This window comes from Vanellus vanellus, assembly GCF_965231255.1.
Source record: "Vanellus vanellus genome assembly, chromosome: 18".
Taxonomy (NCBI): domain Eukaryota; kingdom Metazoa; phylum Chordata; class Aves; order Charadriiformes; family Charadriidae; genus Vanellus; species Vanellus vanellus.
Genome location: NC_138923.1, coordinates 7,837,709 through 7,860,480, shown reverse-complemented (window position 1 = coordinate 7,860,480; position 22,772 = coordinate 7,837,709). Strand labels below are relative to the sequence as shown.

General features: G+C 43.0%; 1 protein-coding gene across 1 annotated transcript in view; it reads left to right on the top strand.

The window, feature by feature from the left end:
• The window catches only part of RAPGEF1 (Rap guanine nucleotide exchange factor 1), an 89,866-nt gene that overhangs the window by 10,551 nt on the left and 56,543 nt on the right, over positions 1-22,772 (top strand). Inside the window, exon 2 of the mRNA XM_082492723.1 lies at positions 22,601-22,740. Within this exon, the coding sequence (XP_082348849.1) occupies positions 22,601-22,740 (140 nt within the window). The remainder of the gene's footprint in view (positions 1-22,600; positions 22,741-22,772) is intronic.

Sequence of the window (22,772 nt, the reverse complement as noted above, 5' to 3'; positions counted from 1 at the left end):
TCATATCTAAAAGCTTTGGCTGCATAGTATACTAAGTTTCAAGTATTATCATAATGGAGAAAAAAATCATGCTAGAAGTATTAGTACTCAGTAGTATACATTTAATGAGATTGTTATTCAAAGCTGTTATATCCAGAAAAGTAACAGTGGTTTGTGTTGATGCTGCACACTATGAACTTGACCTTTGGGATGATAACGAAGCACAAAAACCGGCTCCTCCTGCAATCCTGTGCCCTTGACAGAGTCATTTAGTTAAATTCCTTAATATTTTTGCAGCTGTGGTTGTGGTTTATTAACTGATGCTGCCTTGAAGAAGAGCCTGTGTCTGCAGCAGAGTTTTCATTACTCATCTGTCAATACTTGCAGAGTAAAACAAATGGGTCTGGGTAGAGAGGTTTCTGCTCTTCTCTGTAAATGGTTTCTTTTTCTCCATCCCTGCTACTTTACCCAAGGAGAGGGTGTAGAGGAGTTTTGAGGGCAGTACATGGTTATCCTGTATTGGGTACGAAGGTCTGGCCTGCTTTTCTATGAGGGTTATTTTAAGCTATGGTATTTAGATTTTATTAAATGAACTAGAGGGAATTAAAAACATCTCTCTCTTCCCAAAATATTCTCACTTGTACAGCTGTAAATGCCCTTTATCCGGAACCAAATCAGCTGAAGAATCTCCAGAATTTCTCTTTTGCTGTGGCTAAAATATGATTTTTGGCCAGTTCAACAATTTGCTTGTCAGGAGAAATCCAGTTGAGTTTTGTTTGGTTTTGGTTTTGGTTTTACACCGTCCTCAAAATTGAAAATTAGCTAAACCAAAATTATTACATTGCTGTGTTTACTGGTGCAAACTGCAAGTTTTGCAGTAATTGCCTTGGCTTCTGGGTGAAATGCAGGAGGCAACTTATCTGCTTGGATTTGGGGTTTTTTTGCAGGATAATTGCAAATGAAGGGCATATCTTATTTTGAAGCCCCTGCAGAACAGGGATGTCTGCTTTGGGAGACGGAGTTATAAATTAATTTCATGCTGGTACATAGCATGGGCGAGTGAATGGAGCAAACCACTTTTGTGGCAAATGAACAGTCGATAGGAAATGCTTTGCTGGAAGAGGCAGGGCTATAGCAAAAGGATGAGCTGTAATAAGTAAGGGAGAAGGACTTGCAGAATGTAGGGTATTGACTCATGCTTCTCTGGAGTTTCGCACTTGACTGTGGCACGTGTTGAACAGAGGAGCAGCCAGGCTAGTGAGCAAGTGTGCTGAAGAGCCAAAAGTCAGTGCTGACCACTTTCTGCTTGTCTGTATTTTGGGGGCAATACTGAAGCCCTTTTTCTGTTGTGCATTCTGGTTTTGCTTCGTTTTTATCCTACTTCAGAAAATCATCGTGGGGCAAAACCACACGCAGCAGTTCCCTGTGCAAGAAGACGTAAAGAACGAAGGCACAGCCCCATAAAGGTGATTCATAACTTGAAGCCTTGTGTTGTGCCTATGTACCTTGGCTACGTGAAGTGTCGGCTGGTAAATTGTTGCCAGTTTCCTTAGCGCAGACCTGCCTTTTGTCATGGAGTTGCCATCAAATGTATTTTAAAGCCTGTCCTGTGGGAGACTTCTGTTACCATGGCCTCTGGTGAGAGTGGAGGGAACCAAAACCTTTGGCAGACTGAGCTCTTGACTAGCTGCAAGCGTGAAGACCTAGACTGGAGATAAAAACTGGTTAGTGGATAATTCCCCTAGAATTAATAATCTCAGCCTTAAAAGATAAATTGCAGATGGTTTTGGATGAGAGAGATACCAGGTTTAAAATGTCATTCTTTCAGTAACCTGAAACTACTGACCATACGTGGCATCGCAGACATCATTTCAGGCGAGTAAGAATGGAAGGAGAGGCTTGCTGGTGATGTGCAGCCAGTGCTCTGTGTCTGTCTGACCCCCGAGCCCCCAGTGTTATATTTACCTGGAGATTTGAAAGGTCTTTTGCTCCGTAAGGTCAAGGAAAGCTTCCGAAATACAGAGGAGAGTCATTGTAAACTCCCCAAATGAGAAGGGTTAGTATCTAATACAACTTTTTAAACTATTTTCAGATTGATTACACGTCTTTACCCGTCTTTCACCTTTGCAAAGGTAACAGGGCATGTGTGTTTGCCCAGCATTGACCGGAAAGCTTGCAAAAAACAAGACTGCAACATAAAACCAAGTTACAGACTACGTGAGCAAGCTGTGTCACTGAAGACCATCATTTTGTGTAGCTGTGCAGCTTATCAAGTTACTCCAGTGAAGAGTCTCCTTACAAACACTTTTGTATTTTGTCTGTTGACTCATCCATCTCAACACTTACAGTAACATTTCAGTACTCTCTTATAAAGCCTATGATTGAAACAAGGCTGTTCTTGGGCTGGTTAATCAACAGATGCAATTAATACAATGATGTTTGTCTTGACACCCTGTCTCACTGTGGCAGCATTGTAAGCAGCATTGCTGCGCGAGGAGATCTCTGTGGTTGAAGACTCACTGTACAGGCAGATCACGCAACATTTGTGTTCAGCGTAAAGTCAACATTGAAAGAGTTTCAGACCTCCTTTTAGCTGGCAAATGATCTCACTGGTGCTACAAGCCATGTTAACCAAAGGGTAAATCATAAACTGCAGTACTTCTAATTTATATAACAGTTTTATAAAATGCTGGGATTTTGGTCGGTTAGAGAGCACCAGAAGTGTAAAAGGAAAGCTCAGATGGATTTTCTTCTTGTGCAAGTCTGGGAAGGTGGTAAAGGAAATATGATTTGGACTGAGATATTTATTCTTTTAGTAGAACAATGTCACTCCCAGACCAGTGCTTCTTAGATGTGTTGTACCCTGGGAACTTGTATAAAACGTCTTCCCTTTCAGCTATTTCATTTTTAGCTGTATAGAGGGTGTAACCATTGTTTAAGGGAGTGTCGGTGGCGTGTAGCCAGTTGATATCTAACCCTATCGTGAATTGTTTTGAAGACAGTATGGTTTTCTATACTGAGATATATTGATGACTCTTTTTCAAGGCAGGAAGTACATGCTGACTCCAGCAGTTGCCAGAGCAGCTGTTCGTTATGAGTAAGCCATATGAAAAATCTTGTGAAAGCTTTAATATCAGTAGGAAGCAGCACAAGTTTAAATCGTCAGCACCAAAGTGTGATTAAGCTGTATCAAGAACTGCTTTCATAGTTTCACTTGCTTGGAATTTTATATTGGAAAAAGTTTCTGGTTCTTATGGTATCAAAGTCTGTAGGATAGTTTACCGAGAGGTATTTAATTTCAGGCTAGTTAATATTTGTAAAGGCTTGTCTGGACACTCCCCAGACTCTTGCTCCAGGGTACAACTTTATTTGATTTATCCCATGTTGAGTTGATGTAGCAGTTTCTGTCTCTATAAGTAGGCATCTCAACCAGTTCCATGGCTTTTAGCATTTCCTAGCATTGTAGCACCAGTTTTATATAGACTGGAATTCTACCAAGGCCTGTATTAGACAGGGCACATGCTTGAAATGCAGTCTTCTCCCCATCTTGAGTTTCCTAATCAGTAAGTTGGGGCTTTTGGGGGATAGTCTATCTTTGTTCTTAATCACAGAGCTGACTTTTGTTGAGACTGATACATAGATTTCCATAGCTTTCCACCAAAAAGCTCGTTTTGAATTAATGGACATTTAATTTAATTTCTGTAGTTGATATTTTCTGGGAAAATAAATTATTATTTTGGTCCAAACACGTCTGATCAGTGCCAGCTGTGAGCAGCAGAGGAGGCTCGGGGCTCCGCTGGACTCTACCTGCTTTCGGGTGGCTGTAGCAGCAGACCTGCTGACCTTTGGCTCACAAAAAAAAGAGTAGTCAACAACTACTGCGCTGCAAATGTGAACCTGTCTGGAAGCTGAGCATGCAGAGATAAGCTGCTGAGGGGGAAAACCCTTCCACCTATAGCTGATGTGTTGTACAAGAGAACACAATGTCATAGTTTCCTAGCTCAGCTTCTGAGATACTTCCAACCCAAGTTCAGTTACTTACTTCCTTTTACGTTTGAGCTCTGTGTTTGAATTGCTTTTCATTTTGTATTGTTCCTTGTTGTCTTTGATACCAGGATACGATTTCTTCTTCTCACTGCCATTAGTTTCTCTTAGTTTGCAGGTTTTTTGACGCATACACTCATGTTGCTTGTAGTGCATCCTGTCTAAGAGCCTGTGTCACACGGTTTTGATTCGGCGGGGTTGTCCTGGAGATGTACAGATAGTGGTATGTATGCCACAGCAAAAAGGCACACATACATGTCTTTCCCAAGCAGTAGAGCTTCTCTTGCTGCTGGACGTGGTTCTCAGGCCATGGCTCATAAGGGTGGTAGCAATGGGAAATATGGGATGTTCTGGCTTATTTTGAGAACAAGATTCAATTTCCCTTGATGGAATGATTTCATGAATCAAAAAGGAAAATGTGTAAGGCTTAGTGTGTATCTAGAGCTTTACGTTTTTAGAGCATTATGCAAGCATTTACTCTGTACTTTTGACTTCATGATGGGTGGTGACAAAAAGTGCTCTCTGTAGTGAGGTGAGAATAGCGAGTACAACTTCTGCCCTTGTTTAATTTATGGGTATGATTTAACTTGTTACTTTGGTCAGATGATGTCTACTTCTCCGTAAGCTTCTGTGTGCTTTTCAGTTTATCACCGGAGCTGTATACCATGCGAGTGGTTTGTTAGTTCATGTTTTTAAGGCATTTGAGATCTCATTATGTAGTGAGAGTGGAAGACGCAGTGCTGTGTAGTGGTGGCATCTCTCCATTTGTGGGAAGATGCAGGTAATATTGCGTGCACAGAGCATGCCACCTAGAGGAACGGAGCAGGCCAGCAAGGCTGTAGCCATGATTTGCTGGCAAATTTAGGTGGCTGTGAATGGCTATGTTGAGATCTTCTCCAAGCAGTGCCCTTTGTGGCACTGCCTCTAGTACATTCACCAAGTCAAGTGTGAGGAGGTCCATGCAGAGCTACCTTTCCATCAACTCTTCTCAACAAACATTTCTCAACTTTTTACATGAGACTGCTGTTCGTTATTTAGCCTCCTGGTTATGTTGATCCTAATCTTTCACTGAGGCTGAAGAATCTGAAGTTAAATTACAGATCTCACCTCATATTCTCCAGGAATTAGGGTGAGGAGTCTAGTACAAGGTGTGATTTGATGGGCTAATGCTCTCCAAGCTCTGTGCTTTTTTTGGCTTATATGTTGCAATTTCTTTTGCAGGAGACTAATAAACTTCCCAGAAGATTATCCTAATTTCCAGAGTCTCAAAGTCTGAGTTGTAATTAAGCACTTAATTTGATGAGGGTTTTTAAATGTGTTGCTAGTCTACTGGCAGCTCGGGGAAATGCTTCCATCTTCAGCCCAGCTTCCCTTGTGTAGGTTCAAGCACAGAAAGCTGGTATATATTTAGAACCGTCAGAACTGCAGCCTGCCAGACAGGCCTCAGAAAATTGCTCCAAGTCTATGCTTTCTGAGTAGGTTAAAGCCAAATTTGAAAGAAGCCTGGCTTTTTTGAAGTTGGAGTTAGGGTGATGGCAACTTTTCATTAACAAATGGGCATTGGGAAATTTTAATACTTCATTTTATTGCTTACAGTTGCATTGAGTTCCCCCATTGCCATGAGTGACAGTAGTCACGAACAGGGAAGCAATCATTTTATCTCTTGATCATCTGGAGACTCACGATCATCCAGAGAGTCAGGGAGTTGTGTTGTCAGATAAGCACATGGCTTATCAGGGTATCACGTCTTTAGGACAGAAACTTCTTTTTGATCCACATTAGTCTAGTATGTAGCACAATAAGGTGACTTGGGCCAGTGACTTGGGCTCATAGGATTTAATACACAAATAATGATGACTGAGTACAGTTTTTGGTTTTCGTGCTATTTAAGGTTATGGCTTCTAGTTTTCTCTAATCAAGTTTGTATCTTCTGCTAGTTTCTCTCTTCTGTTTAAGTAAAAGATCTTCCACCACCCCCTTCTCCTGTGCTTCAACTTTTATGCTTAAAACCTCAGGAACAGTCTTGAAGACTTTATTGTGCCCGGCCTTTGAGTTGACCCCCATGTATTTCCATCGAGATGATAGGATGGCCTTCCCATTTCCTTCTATTCTCAAGTTTAAATTTTCCTGTTATGGGAATACTAATAAAAAAAAAATTCAATTGCAGTTAGTCATATGTTAAAACAACCAGGCTAAGGCCGGCAGGAAGAGTGTCCTCTCGGTGTCACTTTGCAGGGCCGTGTGTCAGTATGCCATTTTGGCTGCGGCCAGATCTCTTGCATGTATCGACCACTCGTGCATTTAACAGACCTGTTCTGTGGCTGCCCCCATGTCTCTCTCCTTAACTTGTGCCCCTTTTTTGCTGATAACTTTCTGGCCTCCAGGCTACTGACAGCTGTTGTCCACTTGCTGCTAATTAAGAAAGCAGCATGAGCGATGGGAATGTGGATTGCAGAGATTGAACCCCCCTCTCCGCAGCAAAGTGTTTCAACCTGATTAAAAAGAGTCTGACTGATGACTGATCAGCCTCTTTTTTCCTCCGCTGTCTGTTGAGCCTCTCTGCAGATAGCCTATTTGCTGTCAGAACTCGCATGTTAGGCGCTCTCTGTGTCTCCGTATTTTTTAGATCCTGTAACAATAAGCAATGTCAGAACAGATTTACCGTTGAAATAGTGGGCACGTGTGAAATTTAAGCTACTATAAAGCCACATATTTAATATGCAAAGCGTTGGGTACATCTGTGCTCTTATTCAGAAATTCAAATGTAGGTTGTATTTTTTAAATAAAATGACACAGTTTATTGAAAATGTAGAACTAGCTGTAAGAATCAAATCGTTATGAATTAACAGTGCTTAAGTGAACGGACTGATGATTTTGATGATTTCAAAGATTTTCCTTCTTTGTTTAAGGATTTTCCTTGTTTGTTTTGTTTCCTTGTTTGGTTTCCTTTTTTTGTTTTTCCCTGTTTTGCATCAAGTCCCAGTGGGTGACCTTTTGTGTGATATGGTTACGCTGTGATTTTTATGATCCAGCAAGAGAATGGGCTTGAACCCTGGAGTTCCCTTTGTGGCCTGTGCTTCTGTGGAGGTAAAATGATAGACTGAGGTTAAGATAATACAAGATTGTTGTGTTAATACACAACCAGAAGATGTGAATTCAAGTAAGAGGGATGGTAATTTGGTAGAAGAAGCCGCCTCCTGTAGCACCGATGCTCTCTGGAGCTGTTTACCCCCAGGAGTATTATGACTCTGTATTTCAGGTTAGACCTCCAAAATTCAATCTGAATTCTTATCTGCAATAAGTGGGCTCTGCATAGCCCCTAGCATGCTTTGAAAGCAGTGTCATTTGCTCTCATATCTGGAATATAATTTGTCTTCTTCCTGTTGTGACTATTCTCATGCTTGGCTATTACCTTTTACCTTGGAGAGGAATCTTTCTTGATACAGTAATTCAGTGCAATCAGATCTTCTCTTTAAAAGCACTATGTATAGATAGCAGTAAAATGTTTATTTGAATTTAAAAAAAAAAAATCACTGCCAGACTTGGCTCCTTAGGCATGTGAAAATCCTTTAACAAACTATGTCTACCACAGTATAATTGAACAGTAGGAACACGTCTAGGGAGAGGAGGGTGTACTTTTGACTGTATTTTCTGGTGTTCACCTTGTGTGCCTATCATTTTGCTGCATGATCACTTTCTTGAAAGAAGTCTTAGAGCATTTGACTTCACCTTTTCAAATAAATGTTTTAAATTTGTTTGAAGCTGAACAAGAGCTACTCTAACAGTCAACGTTGTCATTTCTTCAGCTAAACACTTTCAATACTAAAATGGTAGGAAATGCAAATGTTGTGTGCTTAGAACTAACTGATCTAGGCAGACTCTTTGGGATATAGGGGGTTCAGGGTGTGAAAGTGCCGTAATGTCCTTGGGCAGCTTTTTGTTTTCACATGAAGAGAGCAGCTGCTGACATGGTGCAAATAGAAGAGAAATTCTGTCACTGCGATTGGCCCCGAGTCCCCAAGCTGTACCCTGTAAATAAAATGATTTATGGGTATTATAGATTAAAATGGTGGTTTTTTTTTTTTCCTCCAAGCAAAATATTATTTCCAAATAGATCATCTCATTATTAGACTCTGGTTTGGCTAGTAATTTTATAAAATAAGCCTTGTAGACTTAATGTTAGAAAATTTATGGGATGACTTCTCCACTACTAAGAATTCATGGAGACTCCAAATCCTGGTCTGTCTTGCTGTGGGAGGCAATTAAGAATATGAAGGAGTGGTTTCTCGGTTTGAAATGTTGAAAGCGACTGTAAGCGTTCGTACTGTTAAATCTGGAGAGCTTGTTAGGGATGGTGAGATTGGTTATGTTGCGTTATTTGCTGTGAATGTTGGTCATTTCTTTCACAGTAACCTGATTGTTGCTTGGACAGCTCTACCAAACTGTTTACGATCTGCTGCCCGTTGACTGGCAGTGCGTTTCAAGCTGATTATAGGAATATTATGTAGCTTCAGGATCATGGTTAGTCCATTTGTCCTTCAGTGCCATTTGCGGTGACATCAAGAATTGAGCTGCCATCATCCAGGTAGGTCTTCTGCCAATATTGACATGGTTTTGCCTCTGTTCTGCATTAGTGTTTCACGTGACTGATAGCAAGCGTCACTTGCTCTGAATCCTGACCTCTTACCCATTTGTGCCATGAATTTCTGGCTGTGTAAAATGAAAACCCATCACACAGTCATTTCAGAGGCACAGAGGTGACAGTTCTGACATTAAAGGGGCGAAAGAGATATTCTGTAAACTCCTATGTAAAACTACATGCCTGTTATGTGCTAGGTTAAGCTTTGATTAGACTGTTGCCTAAATGTAAGCCTAGAGCTTTGCTCCTAGGTCTACAGTTGACTTGCCTTCCACTGGGTTTGTGAATGACAGAGTATTTCAATGTAGCTGGCACTTCTTTGTTGGGTTGGTTTGCAAATGCAGACCCAATTCTTAACAGGAGAGCACAAAACAGGAATTTCTGCTTTGCAATGGAAAATGTTGGGTTTATGTTGTTGGAGGAACAGGTTTAGTTTCTCTGCTTTCCTGATTCCTTATAATACCAGAGGAATGTCCTTTAAAGAAATAAACATTACAAAATAAAACCACTCCTACCAGCTGGGAAAAAGGAAAAAAGACACTAACAATTTGGAGAACAGGACACTGGCTTGTGGGGAGAGTGACTACAAGAAAAATCTCCTCCATGGAGGTTTGTCATCTACTTCTGTTTGACAAAGCTGAACTTTATCTGAGAAACAGGTTCCCATATATATGAGAATTATCCCTAAATATTTCCCTTTGCTGCCAATTTGGCTTCTAATTAGCTAAATCCCCTTTGCAAGTGGACAGTCTTATTCCAAAGTAAAACTGCGTAGGGAGTTAATTGGGAATATTGTGTGTGAGTTTCCAACCTTCACCTTGATTTGGATTAACTTTCCTGGATGGAAAAGCCCTCTCATTTATAAAGTCTGAGCTGTAAGGCTTTGAATGTTGGTACATTTTATCATGGTAAATTACTGATGTATTACAGTTTCAAGTGGTATCCTTGAATGTATAGATTCGTACAGCTGCCAAAAGACCAGCTCAGCTCTTCACCTGCTCTGTTCTCTTCCAATGAATGGCAAATTAACTTGACTGTGCTTGAGGAATTGAAGTATTTAGTATTACTTAATCAATTCTCATTGACTAAGTATCTAAAGGGTGGGCTGAAGGAGGATGGAGCCCCAGGCTCTTTTCAATGGTTCCCAGTGACAGGACGAGGGGTAATGGGCACAAGTTAGAACATAGGAAGTTCCGTTCAAATACACGGAAAAACTTCTTTACGGTGAGGGTGCCAAAGCACTGGCACAGGCTGCCCAGGGGGGTTGTGGAGTCCCCTTCTCTGGAGATTTTCAAGATCCGCCCAGCTGGATGCAGTCCTGAGTAATGTGCTCTGGGCAATCCTGCTTTAGCAGGGGAGTGGGACTAGATCATCTCTAGAGGTCCCTTCCAACTCTGAAAACTCCGTGATTCCATGGTTTTCTCTATATATTTTGAATTCTCTTTTAAAAGTGATTTGAATCCCTGTTGAAAATGTCTTCTGTGAGGGGCATCTTTCAAAGTTTCTAGATGAATGAGTTCAGTTTCATAATTTAACAATGTGCCTGCTATATATAGTGTCGGGGTTTTTTTATCAAACGGCAGCACTCAAGCCGTTAAGGGTGTTTTGTACTAATGGCTTGTGTGTGGTATCAGGATGGACGTGGAAATGCTGCGTATTGTTTAAAGTCATCTAGACTATAGATGCCGTCTGTGGAGGAACTGAGGACTCTGAACACATTTTAATGAAGCGGGTTTTCCCAAGTCAAATGTCTTTTCCAAGATTTGTTTGAGACATCTTCATGTTCTGCACTCTTTGCAATAGATACATAGCTGGTGTTCGGGTTAATGAAGAATGATGACACATCTACTGTATTCAGACTTCCCTGACTGCAGAGTTGCCAAAAATGAAGCAGGAGACATCTCTTCCATCTGTCATTCTTCTACAGAAATCAGCAGTTTAGAAGTAGATGTAGCTGAGAGTTTATTTGCTGAGCTTCAGACTGGAGTTCATGAGTACACAGAGGGAAAAAAGGCAAAACTTACTTGTTTGTTTGGGGAGGGAGGCGAATCGATTTTGTTGTGTAAATTTGTAAACAGGTTAGAAAGGAGAGGGAAGTTTCCCCAAAACACATGGTAAGATAAATGAAGTCCAAGCTCAGATTGGAAATGTTCCTTGTGGGGGAGCAGATGTTTGCTGAGGTCCTGCGGTCAATGGCTGCAGTGTTCAGCTCCTCTCAACCCCCTCCCACAACACACGGCTATTTCTGCCGAGCAGCACTCCATCTCCTCTTCCTCCTTTTTTTTCCTCCCACCCCCCGCAGGAGTTTTCAGATAAGAATAGAGAAAATAGAAAGGTCTGTGGGACTACCAGTCTGCCCCTCTTTTTTTTTTTTTTTTTTTTGTTGTTGTTGTTATTGCAGAGTCTCAGACACATAATCTCTTGGGCATAGGTGTTTTTTAGCTCATGTGATATTAGACACCAATTACAGAGCTAGGTTTTTTTAACTGGGCTGCCACAAAGCTTAGTACGAGATGCTTCTTATACTCCAAAATAATATTAATAAACATGGATTGTAGGTACAAAGTCAGTTCTGTGTCTGCAACATTATAGGTGGTTGTTTATTAGTTGAAAGTTGTTTACAGCATTTCTTGTTGCTTTACTGCAGTGTAATTTTTTGACTCATTGGCTGCACCCAGTTGAAGACTCAATCCGACAGGGATGAGGCTTGTGCAGGGTGGTTGTGCGTTACCAGTTGATAATATTAAGCACAGAAGGTCTGGGAGGTATTCACTTCTAATAATGGCACCAAAGGTATTTTTATAAACTTTATGTCTTTCTGAGTCCAAGCAGCTATGACTGCTAAAACCGCTGCAGAAAGCAGTAGGTTATTGAACGTTTTTGCCAGTTAAAGAGCATGGAGTTAATCACACTGAAGCTCCGACAAAGCACCGGGCTTAGCGGGAGCGAAGAGGCAGCGCTCTGGGGACCCGACCCGCAGCCCTCCCGGGGCTGCCGGACCAAGCGCCCGGACCAAGCGCCACATGTCCTGGGGCCTCATGGAGCTGAAATGTCTCATTACAGACTGTTGCTGTTTTCCAAACGGACCTCCTCAGCTCCCAAAGTATTGTTCAGTGTACCACAAGCTGAAATTAGTATTGATTCACCTTTCAGGGCTGGACGGCAGGATCGCCGCACAATCGCATATTTGTGTTGCAGTGACTTAAATAGCTTTGGCAGTTGTGGTTTTGCTGCTTCGTCAAAACAAAATTAAATATAAAGACTGTACAAAATTATTTCTTATTTATAGAATCCTAAGTTCTCTTTGCCACAGAATCTGGGCACAGGGTTTTACAATGCGCTTTTTCACATGGAGTGGATTGTGGTCTTTGAATGCGTTCGTGTGGCACACATTTGGCTCTTGGGCAAGATCTCACTTTTGAATCCTGATGCCATGCTCTCCATGGGATGCGATGCCATGAGCAAACAGGCTGTTAGTAAAACCTCACTTGAGTAGCTGTTAATTCACCAAGATTTATTCGGTGATAAAAGAACTGTTTCAGCAGGATTGTAAAGAGATGCTGAGATAAGGTTCAACTTTGTTTTTGGTAAAATACGGGCTCAGCTTAGCTCCCTTTAGCTATCACCCAGTTGAAGGCGTTTCTTCTTGGAACGTAGGCCAACTTCCTGTATCAGTAAACTGGAACCTCATTAAAAAATAGAAACTGATTCTTAGTAGGGCCCACTTCTGGTAATTTCCATAAAAGATAACAATAACTGTTTAAATACAGATAGCCGGGATGATACAAGAAATAACGCTGCATGCCAGCAAAGAATTAAGCTCCAAAGAAATCAGGCTCAGCTATCCCCTTGTTAAGTGGGCTTCCAAACTTGTCACTGCGTTAGGCTGCCTAATATTCTGAAATAGCTGGGGAATAGCTGCTTTTTATTCAGCATTAAATGAACGAGTAAAATATTGGTGGCTGTTTCCATGCTATTGAAGCCACAAGTCTTCAGTAGACTCGGTCATGTTGCATGGATTGCTTCAGCTTCCCGTCGTGTTTCTGGTGACGCTTGTACAGATCTGCTATGGTTTGCTGCTGCAGAAGTTTTTTTGTTCTGTATCTTTTTAAAGATTTTTGTTTGTTTGTTTTAAAGCTGGGATTTTCTGAGAAGATGGGTGTTTGTAGCAGTATGCCTTCTTCTTGAAACCTGTCTGTAGGAGCGATGTAACCAGGCGCTTTTAATTCAGGCATGAGGAGACGGCATAAAATAGAGAGTTGTCACAAAGAATTGTTTACTGTTAAAGTAAATTTTAATGTTTATGTGCAGTAGAGTAAAAGATAGACGTCTCAGACTCCGTGAGCTACCCCATGTTTCCTGCCGTGATGGTATAGGGATGTGCTAATCCTACAGCTAACAAAGACGAGGGCTAGTATTTCCTCTCCCTCCTGGGCTGTTCAGTTCAATTAACATCTTGGTTTCCCCTTGCTGGAGGCACTGATGTTTCAAATTGTGCTTATAGAAGACTAAAATTTCCTAGTGCCTGTAGGCAGGCAATAAACCTGGTGGTTTGGTTGCAGATCCTATCAGGTATAGAATAGGGTATGGAATTGAGGATATGGCCTGCAGCTTCTTAACCCTTTGTGTAAGCAGTACAACAATAATGCAAAAGCAGCTTCGACCTGATTACATCAGAAATTTCACACCTCCAGTGCCGCTGGATCACTGCACGCGTGCTCGTCTGTATGTTGAGATAGAGAGCTGCCCCTTTGGGGCAGCACTAGAGTAGGACTTCAAAGTTCAGTGATTTGCATAGCCCTCCTGTGGAGCCTTGTTCTATTGAGTAAGCAATCTTAGGGAAGTTTACACTGGTATCTCTAGGAGATAGTGCTGGCCTGGTTCCTCAAACTCATTTTTCTTTCTCTTGCGGAGATGTGAGCCCCCAGCATGGTGCGCTGGAGTTGTGCAGACATGTTTAATCTTACTGAACCGAATATCTGCTTTTCAGCATCTGAGCCCCGAGGATACGGTGCTAGTTGGAACAGTGAGAAATGAGGCTTCCGTGCAGAGAAGTTAGCTCATCTCTTAACAGGCATGGAAAAGAGCTTACATCACACTCTCACCTGGACTGCTGCCCTTAATTTATGGTACTTGCTAAAGAAGGAAATAAAATTGAGCATGTTTCAGCAAATGCTTTCCATGTTTTGATCTTCCTTCTTGCGCTCAGCTCAGATGAGTGTGGGCGGTGGCCTTTGGGCAGGGTACAAGGTTCCTCCCAAGCCTACTAGAAAAGAGGGGGTTAGCTTTACAATTCAGACTGAATGTGCAAAGAGTCTGTAATCAGAGGTCAAAAATAAAGATGACTATAATTAGTAATGTCCAAAGCAACTGGAAATTGTGTCAGGCAGATCCGAGCCAGCTTCTCTTTTTTTTCCATCACCTAATGAATGAGAGCTGAGGTTACGCTCTGAGGATGAAAGAGGGCTGAGTTTTTCTCATTCAAGACTGGTGCTGTGGGGCAGATGCAAAGTCAAGACTCTCATTTACAACCTTGTTTTTCAGCTGTTAAACCTGTGGTCAGGTTGTGAGCAATTAGGCTTTTCCCTAAAGCATCTAAAATAATGTGTTTCTGCTTGCTGTCCCGCAGAGTGCCAGTGACGACATTCTGTCACCTTGGAGATGGATAAACAGCTTCAGCAACATCGGGTTATAATCTTTCAGGTCTGAGTTTCAAAGCTGACAGCCGTGCGACTGAAACCCAAGTCTGGCAAAGGTTTTTCAATGTGGAAAGAGTCTAAATGCGCTCAAGTAAAATGAGAGGAGGGGAGAAAGGGTTTAAGCAGAGCTCAGTGACAAGGCTTTTTGCTTGGCCATGGCAGCAATGTGAATGAAAGGAATTAGCTTTGGCTCACATGCTCCTTACAGCCTGGAGTGACTCAGGTAGTGCGTGCACATACTTCTGCCTTCAGGGCTTTATTTTTAGATGTCTGAATCACTGTCATGACTATATCCTCATAAAGCTGTTAGACAAGTGGGGATGCCCACGGACCCCATATTAAGTCATGTTTGGTGAACAGAGCAATTCAACAGATTCCCTCGCAACCGTTGCAATTTCTGCGTTCAGAGCTGCTTGCTGAAGTAATGCAGAGGCTATGCCTTGTAGCTGGATTATTTTTTTCCCCTTTAAAATTAAATGTTTAGTTAACAACCTTGGTGGCTTTTATGTGTAGAGCAGAGTGAGCGTGGACCACAGCAGTCATGTTGATGTTGGAGGCTACTTGACTCTCTTGTTGTTTTAGTGTTGCTGGCACAGGGGGAGTTACGAGTCATGTTACCAGTGTTGTAATCCCATTAGTTCTCTCGGGCTTGCAGGGCTGTTCAAAATCAGTACTTAAATGGGAAATTACCAGAGACTCACCAGATGCCGCACAAAGGTTTGCTAGCGATTCGGTGAACGGCAACGTTTCTGCTTGTGAGTTGATATGAGACCAATCTGCTGGAGCGCCTTTCTATCAGATAAAACAGAGCAAAAGCCCTGTCTGCTGCTTATCAATAAATTACACCATCTTTTTCAAAAAGAAGTCTCAAAGCCAGCTTTGGTCTGCTGGAGGAAACTGAACTTGGGCAGCAGAGTCCTACTGCCTTAAATCCCTCCTTGTTCAATTAATTGTGCCTTCTTTTTCTTTTTCCCTCCCCCCTGTAAATTGGTTGGGTGACATTGCTGCAGAGTTTTCAGCAGCTAAAGGATTCCTGGTTTATGTGTCTGTATGCAAGGAGATTTGTCTTTTCTGAAATGCTTCAGGCTAAAAGAGGACTAGGAAGGAACCTGGTCAGCTGCTCTGAACTTGCTGCTTGGTCTGGTGCATCTTCTCGCAGCCTGAAGATTTGCTTCCAAATATGAAGCTGGAAGGAAGAAGAGCTGTAGTACTAATGCACCGTAAAATTAATGTTGTTGACTGACCCAATCCTTTTTGCTGCAGTCAGGAGACGTGGCTGAATTGATAAGTTGCCCTCTGTGCCTCCCAATTCCCTTGCAAACACTGTGAGCTCTTTCCACATGAGGTTGCTGCAGCTGGAGATGCCTCATTCATGGTTGCTTAGAAAGAAAAAAAAATCAAAATAAAAATGTGCTCTCTGACAAATAAAAATGTTTTGCTTCCTCTGGAGGCCCCAGAGGGCGGCATAAAAATAATGAAGCCTGTGAGTCAGTGAGCATTGCCTGGCCAGCTGAGAGGGAACTGAGCCTCCCTTTTCCATAGAAGTTTGTGTGCTGTCATTGCACATCATTAATGCTCGCTGGTTTATGCTCATTCACTGTAATGTTGCCAAAAAAGAAAAAGGGCAGTCGGTCTTTCCGCTCCCAAATGCTGGCTGCTTCCAAGGTGACGTGATGTTAAAGGAAAAGTTTCTTTAGCGCTCAAGAATGATTGTTTGATTCTCGAGCTGCCCTTCCTCCACCGTTTTCCTCTAAAACCTGGCGGCTCTCCTAGCAAACGCATTCCCTGGAGAGGGACTTGGAGCAACTTACAAACAGCTCCACCTAAGGTACAAAGGTTAGGGTGGGCAAACTTCCTGATTGACACCGGACCCTCCCTTTTTTTTTTTTTTTTTTTTTTCTTTTCCCTTTCTGGATCCTCTACTGGGTCTTTTTGTTTGTTTGTTTCTGATTAAATTCTCTTTGCTTCAGCTTCTGGGGGTAACGTTGAGGAAACTCATGGAGATGGAAGTGGTAGTTCAGAGACTTCTGTAGCATCCACGATGCTACAGAAGATGTTCAGATGTTTAAAAGGGATATTTTAATTCTGTTCTGTCACGTTCTGTCTTTTCTGTATTCAGGATCCCAGTTCATCCTTTTGAGAACATACAGCACTGCACAAGTGCTGCATATCAGCATTTTTAGACTTCTAAACATCCCCAGGACTTCTGGAGAAGGAGGGCGTGAAGTATCGCAGGAGGCTGTTTGCTGCGTAATGCGAGAGCTGAGTTACATTGCAGGTGTGAAAGGACCGAGAACGTATCTGGGGTTCTCCTCAGCTGTTTCTTCAACCCTCTTTGAAAGCCCAGCGCTTCCTCTCCATCCTCATAGTTACACACTAGCGAGCTTGAATGTTTTGTTGCAAGAAAGACACAGATGCCCTCCACCACAAAATTATTTAAAATTCTTTTTAAAAGTGCCCCTGTGGTAGCTTTCTGTTGCCCACAGCCCACTGGTGACCTTCCCATCATTCCTCCTGCATCAGCTCTGCCAGCTCTTCTGCAGGGGAACTCCGCTGTCGGGAGAGGCTGTTGGAGTTTCAGGTTAGAGCAACATTTTTGCAAAGCTCACAGGCTTTGATTTTCTGTCAGGCACTATTACATTAAGTTTGCGTTGCAGGAGAGCCCAAAAGCTTTAGCCAGGGCAGAGGCCGCACAGACTTGTGTACTTACAAGTATGTAGCAGATAACGGCCCTTGCCTTAAGGCGAAGGGAGAGGGTGGGAGGAAGACAGTTGGGAATTCTAGTAATAGACATATAAAATCTTGAAAGATCTGTGCTTTGCAGCATGCTTCATGGTTATTGTGGGAAGCTCTCGCGTGCCCATCTGTCCGTCCTGAATCGCCTGTTCTCCCATGTTGCTGACGGCAGAGTTGGGTCTAGAGGAGCCGGAGCCGCAGCCACAGCCCCGCAGACTCTGGCGGGGCAGCACGGCGCAGCACCGAGCCGAAAGGTCATTTTGAACTATTGCTCGTTATTTTTTCCTTTTGCTTCAGAACTCTTAAAGTCCCTGTCAGCTAGGGTTTAGCTGAAGCCTTGCGACTTGCCTTTTGTCTTCCACAAATGATGGAGCTGAGCCCAAGGGAACAAATGCCATTTTAATGGGCATCGTTGTGTAAGTCATTACGTAAGTCACCTCTGCCTTCAAAAGACTCGTGGCATAAATGGCAGGAGCGCTTGATTAAAAATGTGCACAATAGCTTCGTTATGACATGGGGAGAGATGTCTGCTGTTATTTTTAATCTGATAGCTTTTAAATATGTGCATCCAGCAGAGACGCAAATGGCCTTTAAAAAGGGAACCATTTGTGGGATGAGATTTTTAGAGTCCACTTCTTTCTTTCTAACGAGCCACAAGAGTCAGTTCAAGCTGGAAAATGAACTATAACCCGTTTTTAAGGCTTTGTCTCCTCTAAAGCTGCAGGGTTTCAGTGTGTGAACGTGTACAGAGAGAGAGAAGATGGAGAGTTTAGGGTTTAGGTTTTCAGGTGAAGGAAAGAAAAGATACCGTATTCTAAAGTTGGGGGGAGGGGTATTTAAAAAAAAGATCTATTTTCAATTTGTTTGCTATGATACAATCACTAGACAAGTTGAACAGTTGGATTGCACATCCCTGCTGCTGGAGCCTGCTGGCCATTGAGCTGTGCCGTAGCGTCAAAAGCATGCCCGGCGGGTTCGGAGGCAGCCGGGGGCGATTGCCCATCTCTGAAGCCCACCGTGTGCCGGTCGGCACAGCCGGCGTGGGATGCAGCCAGCAAGGGGGACCCGGCGGCTTGGAAGTCTGCCCTGACTGAGCTCTGTAAAAGGCTGAACTTTCACTTTGACTTTAAAGTAAATAATTTGCTGCTGGGTTAGGTTGGTGGAATTCACCAGCGTGCACGTGTTTTGACTTAATTTCTGGCGTTTGTTTGAACCCAAGTGGAAAGTGACCGTTTGACTATGGCAGCGATGAACGTTGGGCTTTGACTTGCCGGCTTTCTCCTAAGCAGCCTAGTTTCTTTGCCCACAAATACATAAGCTGATTTATCTGCCTTCCCTTGTGCCTCTTAATCCTCTGTCATTTAAAATCTGCAGTTCTTTCCTCACCAGATTTAGCTTTCTGTCGGCAAACTGGCCGGCAGCGCTGCTTCGCTGGGGACCAGGCAGCTCCCAGCCAGCCATGGCCTCCCTGGCCCCGGGGGCTTGGGGGGTGCCCAAAAACCCCTCCGGCCACCCCTGACAGCAGGGTGGCTTGGAGCGGGCTGTAACGTGAGCTTTCTCGTGTTGCGTGTGTGGTCGGACCCCAGACACGTGCCGGCCGGGGGAGACGAGCCTGAGAGCTGAGCAGGGCCGTGACTCAACAGCTGGAGCGTGTTCAAGCACAACGGAGCGGGAGCCTCATTAACGGGGGGCTGGAATTAGCAATGAAACAAGTGACGTATTAAAACTTCCAGTCAGAAATCAAGAAACTCAAATCCGTAGTGAAGTAATTCTGCAGGGATTTTTTTTTTTCCCTGTTGTGTGCAGCAGCAGAGCATCCAGAGAGATGAAATGCGAGGGGGCCAAAAGTCAGTGGTTCCTTTGAGATAGCAACACTTTGATACAACAGTATTATTTTTCCCCCCCTTCCAGTTGAAGTCACTCTATTGAGTTTATTATCCTGTTTTTTCACACTCATAAGTATTTGGACACTGCATAGAAGTAAGTACAGGGTACCCTCCTCCTGCCCACCAGAAAGGAGAAAGAGAAGTTCAGAAGGCCAGTGCTGAGACTCCAGTTAAACACTGCCAGTTATTCATCACGGAGAGGCGAGGGTAATACGATAGAACAATTTCCAGCGGGCAGACTACCAAGCTCAGGAACAACCTCAATGCTGCATTAAGGGGTTTGGTTACTGCAGATGGGCAGGAAAGAGCAGAGGGACAGGAGAAGCTGTTTGAGCACTGCCATGGCTCTGTTTTCTGGTTCCGTCTGTACATTATCAAATTATTTGATCTGTAAAGGCATGCTGTGCTGTTAGAACTTTTAAACTGGACAGACATAGCACACGTTAGATATTTAAATTAGGATGTAGTGTAAAGAAAGGGACTTTCTCAAAGCCGACCAGTGCTATGGTAACCAGTCTGGGAAGTCTTGCTCAGCTGTGCTTTTTACAGGAGAGTTTCATCTTCATCTGTAAAAGCTTAGGTGAGTTACACCTTTGAGCTGGAATACCTTCCTATTTAAGTGCAACTTTTTATAGCATTTTTTAGCATTTTTTATATATATATATATAGCATTTATAGCATCTTTTATAGCATTTCATCCAGATTCATTAAAATGCAAATTCTGTTTATAACACTTGAACGATGTATCTGCTTGGAAACCATAAAGCCCATCGTGCCGAATAATGTGTGTTGGCATTCACTGAACATAATCACAGTAGCTCCACCACTTGATTCATGAGTATGGGGAGAGGGAGGAGGGCCTGCAGTTTGATGGAGATGCTGTACTGGAGCCACCGCTTCGCCCTCGGCTCTGGTTAGACAAGTTGCTTCACCTTTGTGCCTGCTTCCCATCTGCAGAGTGAGGTTAAGACCTAACTGTTTAAGGATGAGAAAGAGATGTTTGTAATGTGCTTGGAACAAGAAAAGTGCTATTTTAAGTGCTAAGTGTAATTGAGTGTAAGAGAATATTGGTTTCTGACTCATTTGTTTAACTGCAAATGCATCAGAAACTCATGAGCAGATGAGATCTGGAAAATGCTTGTAGATGGAAAGACAAGGTAGTAAAAAGCTGCATTAATTTGTGATCTTCAAAGTAGGACTTAGCAGGGCTAACAATAATGTTTATTATTTTTGCAAATGTCAGCTGGTTTACTTCATTAGTGCTATTTTAAGAAGTTCCCATTCTGCTCCAGCCACTTGCTGCTGTCCTCGCTCTGTAGGTCTGTGTCCCCTCGGAGTGTGGTGTGCAAATGATTCAATGTTTGATGTGACAGAAGGGTAAAGAGAGTGAAGGGAAATGGTTAGGCTGGTGGTGGTGGTGAAGGGAATCTCCTGTCAGCAGAAGAGAAACTTTCTCCACTGATAAGACATGTCCTTTTGGAGGTCCCAGACCATTCACACCCATGGGTTCAGCTGTTGCTGTGCGTGCCCCATAAAGGTGGGTGGGGATGTCTGGTGGGAAGGAGAAAAGGAAATTGTAGTCTTCTGAAATCTTTTTCCCTTCCAAATTTCTTGTCCCTACAAGGTAAAATGATCACCATAAGCAACCAAGAGTTTTTTTACGTATTGAATATTTTCTTACTCTGACGAGCAGTTTGGATCTCACTGCAGCCCATGGAGGAGCCAGACGCAATTTGTTGCTGCTACCACTGTTTCCCTGTAGATTAATTATTGTAATTGTTTGCCAGTTCTTGAAAAATAAATTCAGAGCCGTGACTTCTCTTGGCAAGCGTGCGTGCACAGGCACATATAGAACTTCTCATATCGTGTGCAAAATAAATACAAATTATTTTTTGGGTAGGAGCGCAAGAGCATTATCACAGCAGCCAGGGACTGCTTTCAGTGGTGACCTTCGGCACTCTGTGGAGCCGGAGGGGTTTTAAGGGTTTGGAGATCCCCTTGTGGATGTAAAGCAATGACGTAAATTGTTGCTAAGTTAGGGTGCCAGCTGCTGCAAGTGATTCTTCAGAGGCCAACTGATATGTCTGGATTTATCTGCGGTGACCAAGGTTTTTAGTGCCTCCCTCCTCGGTGCATTAAACAGGACTTCATGATACAAAGAAAACTTTGAAAAACATTTACTCCTGTAAATGGAGAACAGGTCTGCAGCCAGACTAGATTAGAATCGGTGCTGATGTAGCTTCCATTAATAGGATGCCTGCAAAATTTTGATCCAGAGAACATAACTAACCAGAGTTTTGGCTCTGGTGAAGGTGTTAATGGCAGGGTCTTAGCACGCTACCAGGAAACCAAGTTTAAAGGGAGACAGCCCTTATGGGGAGGCAAGCACAGGTTCCTTCCCTCTAGCTGTGGTTAGGTAATTTCTGAGTACGAGGAGCGGCGTTTGCGCTGCAGTGTGGTATTTAGCTTCTGGGTGCTAGATTTGACTCAGCAGCCTTTTCTGTTTGCAGGCTGCATGCTAACAAGGTGGTGCAGTGCTGCATGCATGGCACTGTGTCGGTTTGACTCATGACGGCCCGTGCAGTCAATTCCCAAATAATCTAAAAGAAAAATGAAACATACAGCAAAACTGCTTACTTTTCTTGGTAATGCAGTTAAAGACAAGTTTGGTATCTTCTGCTGAATTATCTGGGTCACCAGAGAGCAATTCAAACCTTCATTTATTAAAGTGCTCTTTGCTCAAAATACATTCTAAACTGCTCTCTACAAGGCAGCTTAGTTTTATTTAGCTTCATGGCTAAACAGGTAAAAATATTTCAACAATAAGTCTGCGTGTGGCATGATTGCAAACCTTTGAGACTTCTGCTTTCAGATATTCAAAAAACACATGAAAATACAGTTTTTAAAAGGGTTGAGCGGTTCTGTAATTAAGCCTCTTCAAGGATGCCGTGGTATGGAAGTGGTTCCTCCGTTCTCTAGTTTGTCTGGTACATTTGAAGTGAAACCCATTGCGAATGACGAGAGCTGGCGTTTTTGCTCAGATGGAGCCACATTGAAAGGTGATGCTGTTAGCAGCCTGGGCCGGGCATTACAACGGGCTGTTTTCTCCTTTCCTGAAGCAGCCACCAGCCCTGGGTACAGGACAGACCCCTGCCTGCGCACCCACTGACCCCCAGCCAGGACACAGGCAGGAGCTCTGCTCTGCCAGGGGTCTGTGAACAAGTCACTTCATCCCCTTGACTTGGTTGCTCATCTGCAAAAGAGGGATGACGATTACCTCCTTTGTAAAGTACTTTGGGATCTGCTGGAGATAAGTGCTTTTAAGAGAGGTGGTTTTCCTTTTCTCTCCAAGGCGCGGAGCGGTAGCAATCCCGCTGTTCCTGCCTTTGCACTGCAGCGTTGCTGCCTCCGAGGGGAAGCAGGAAATGATGGTGATATTGCGGTTGGAAACATAATAGAGAGCCACAATTATTATTTTTTTTTCCTGTTCCACTCAATAAATTTACATGGTTGCAGTGTGTTTTCATAGGCTGGTCTTCCAGATAATGCTGTGACACAACTTCCCTGGTTTCAACAAATTTACCCTAATCCAGTAACGCATTTCTGTGTCTTTCTAGATTCTGAGCGTTCCCATCTCTCCTCGTTCACTATGAAGTTGAAGGGCAAGTTTCATTCACCAAAAATAAAGAGAACTCCTTCAAAGAAAGGAAAGCAAGCTGACCTGACAGTGAAAACACCAGAGAAGTCAGCGAACAAAGTAAGCAGATACTCAGTTTATCAAAATCCACA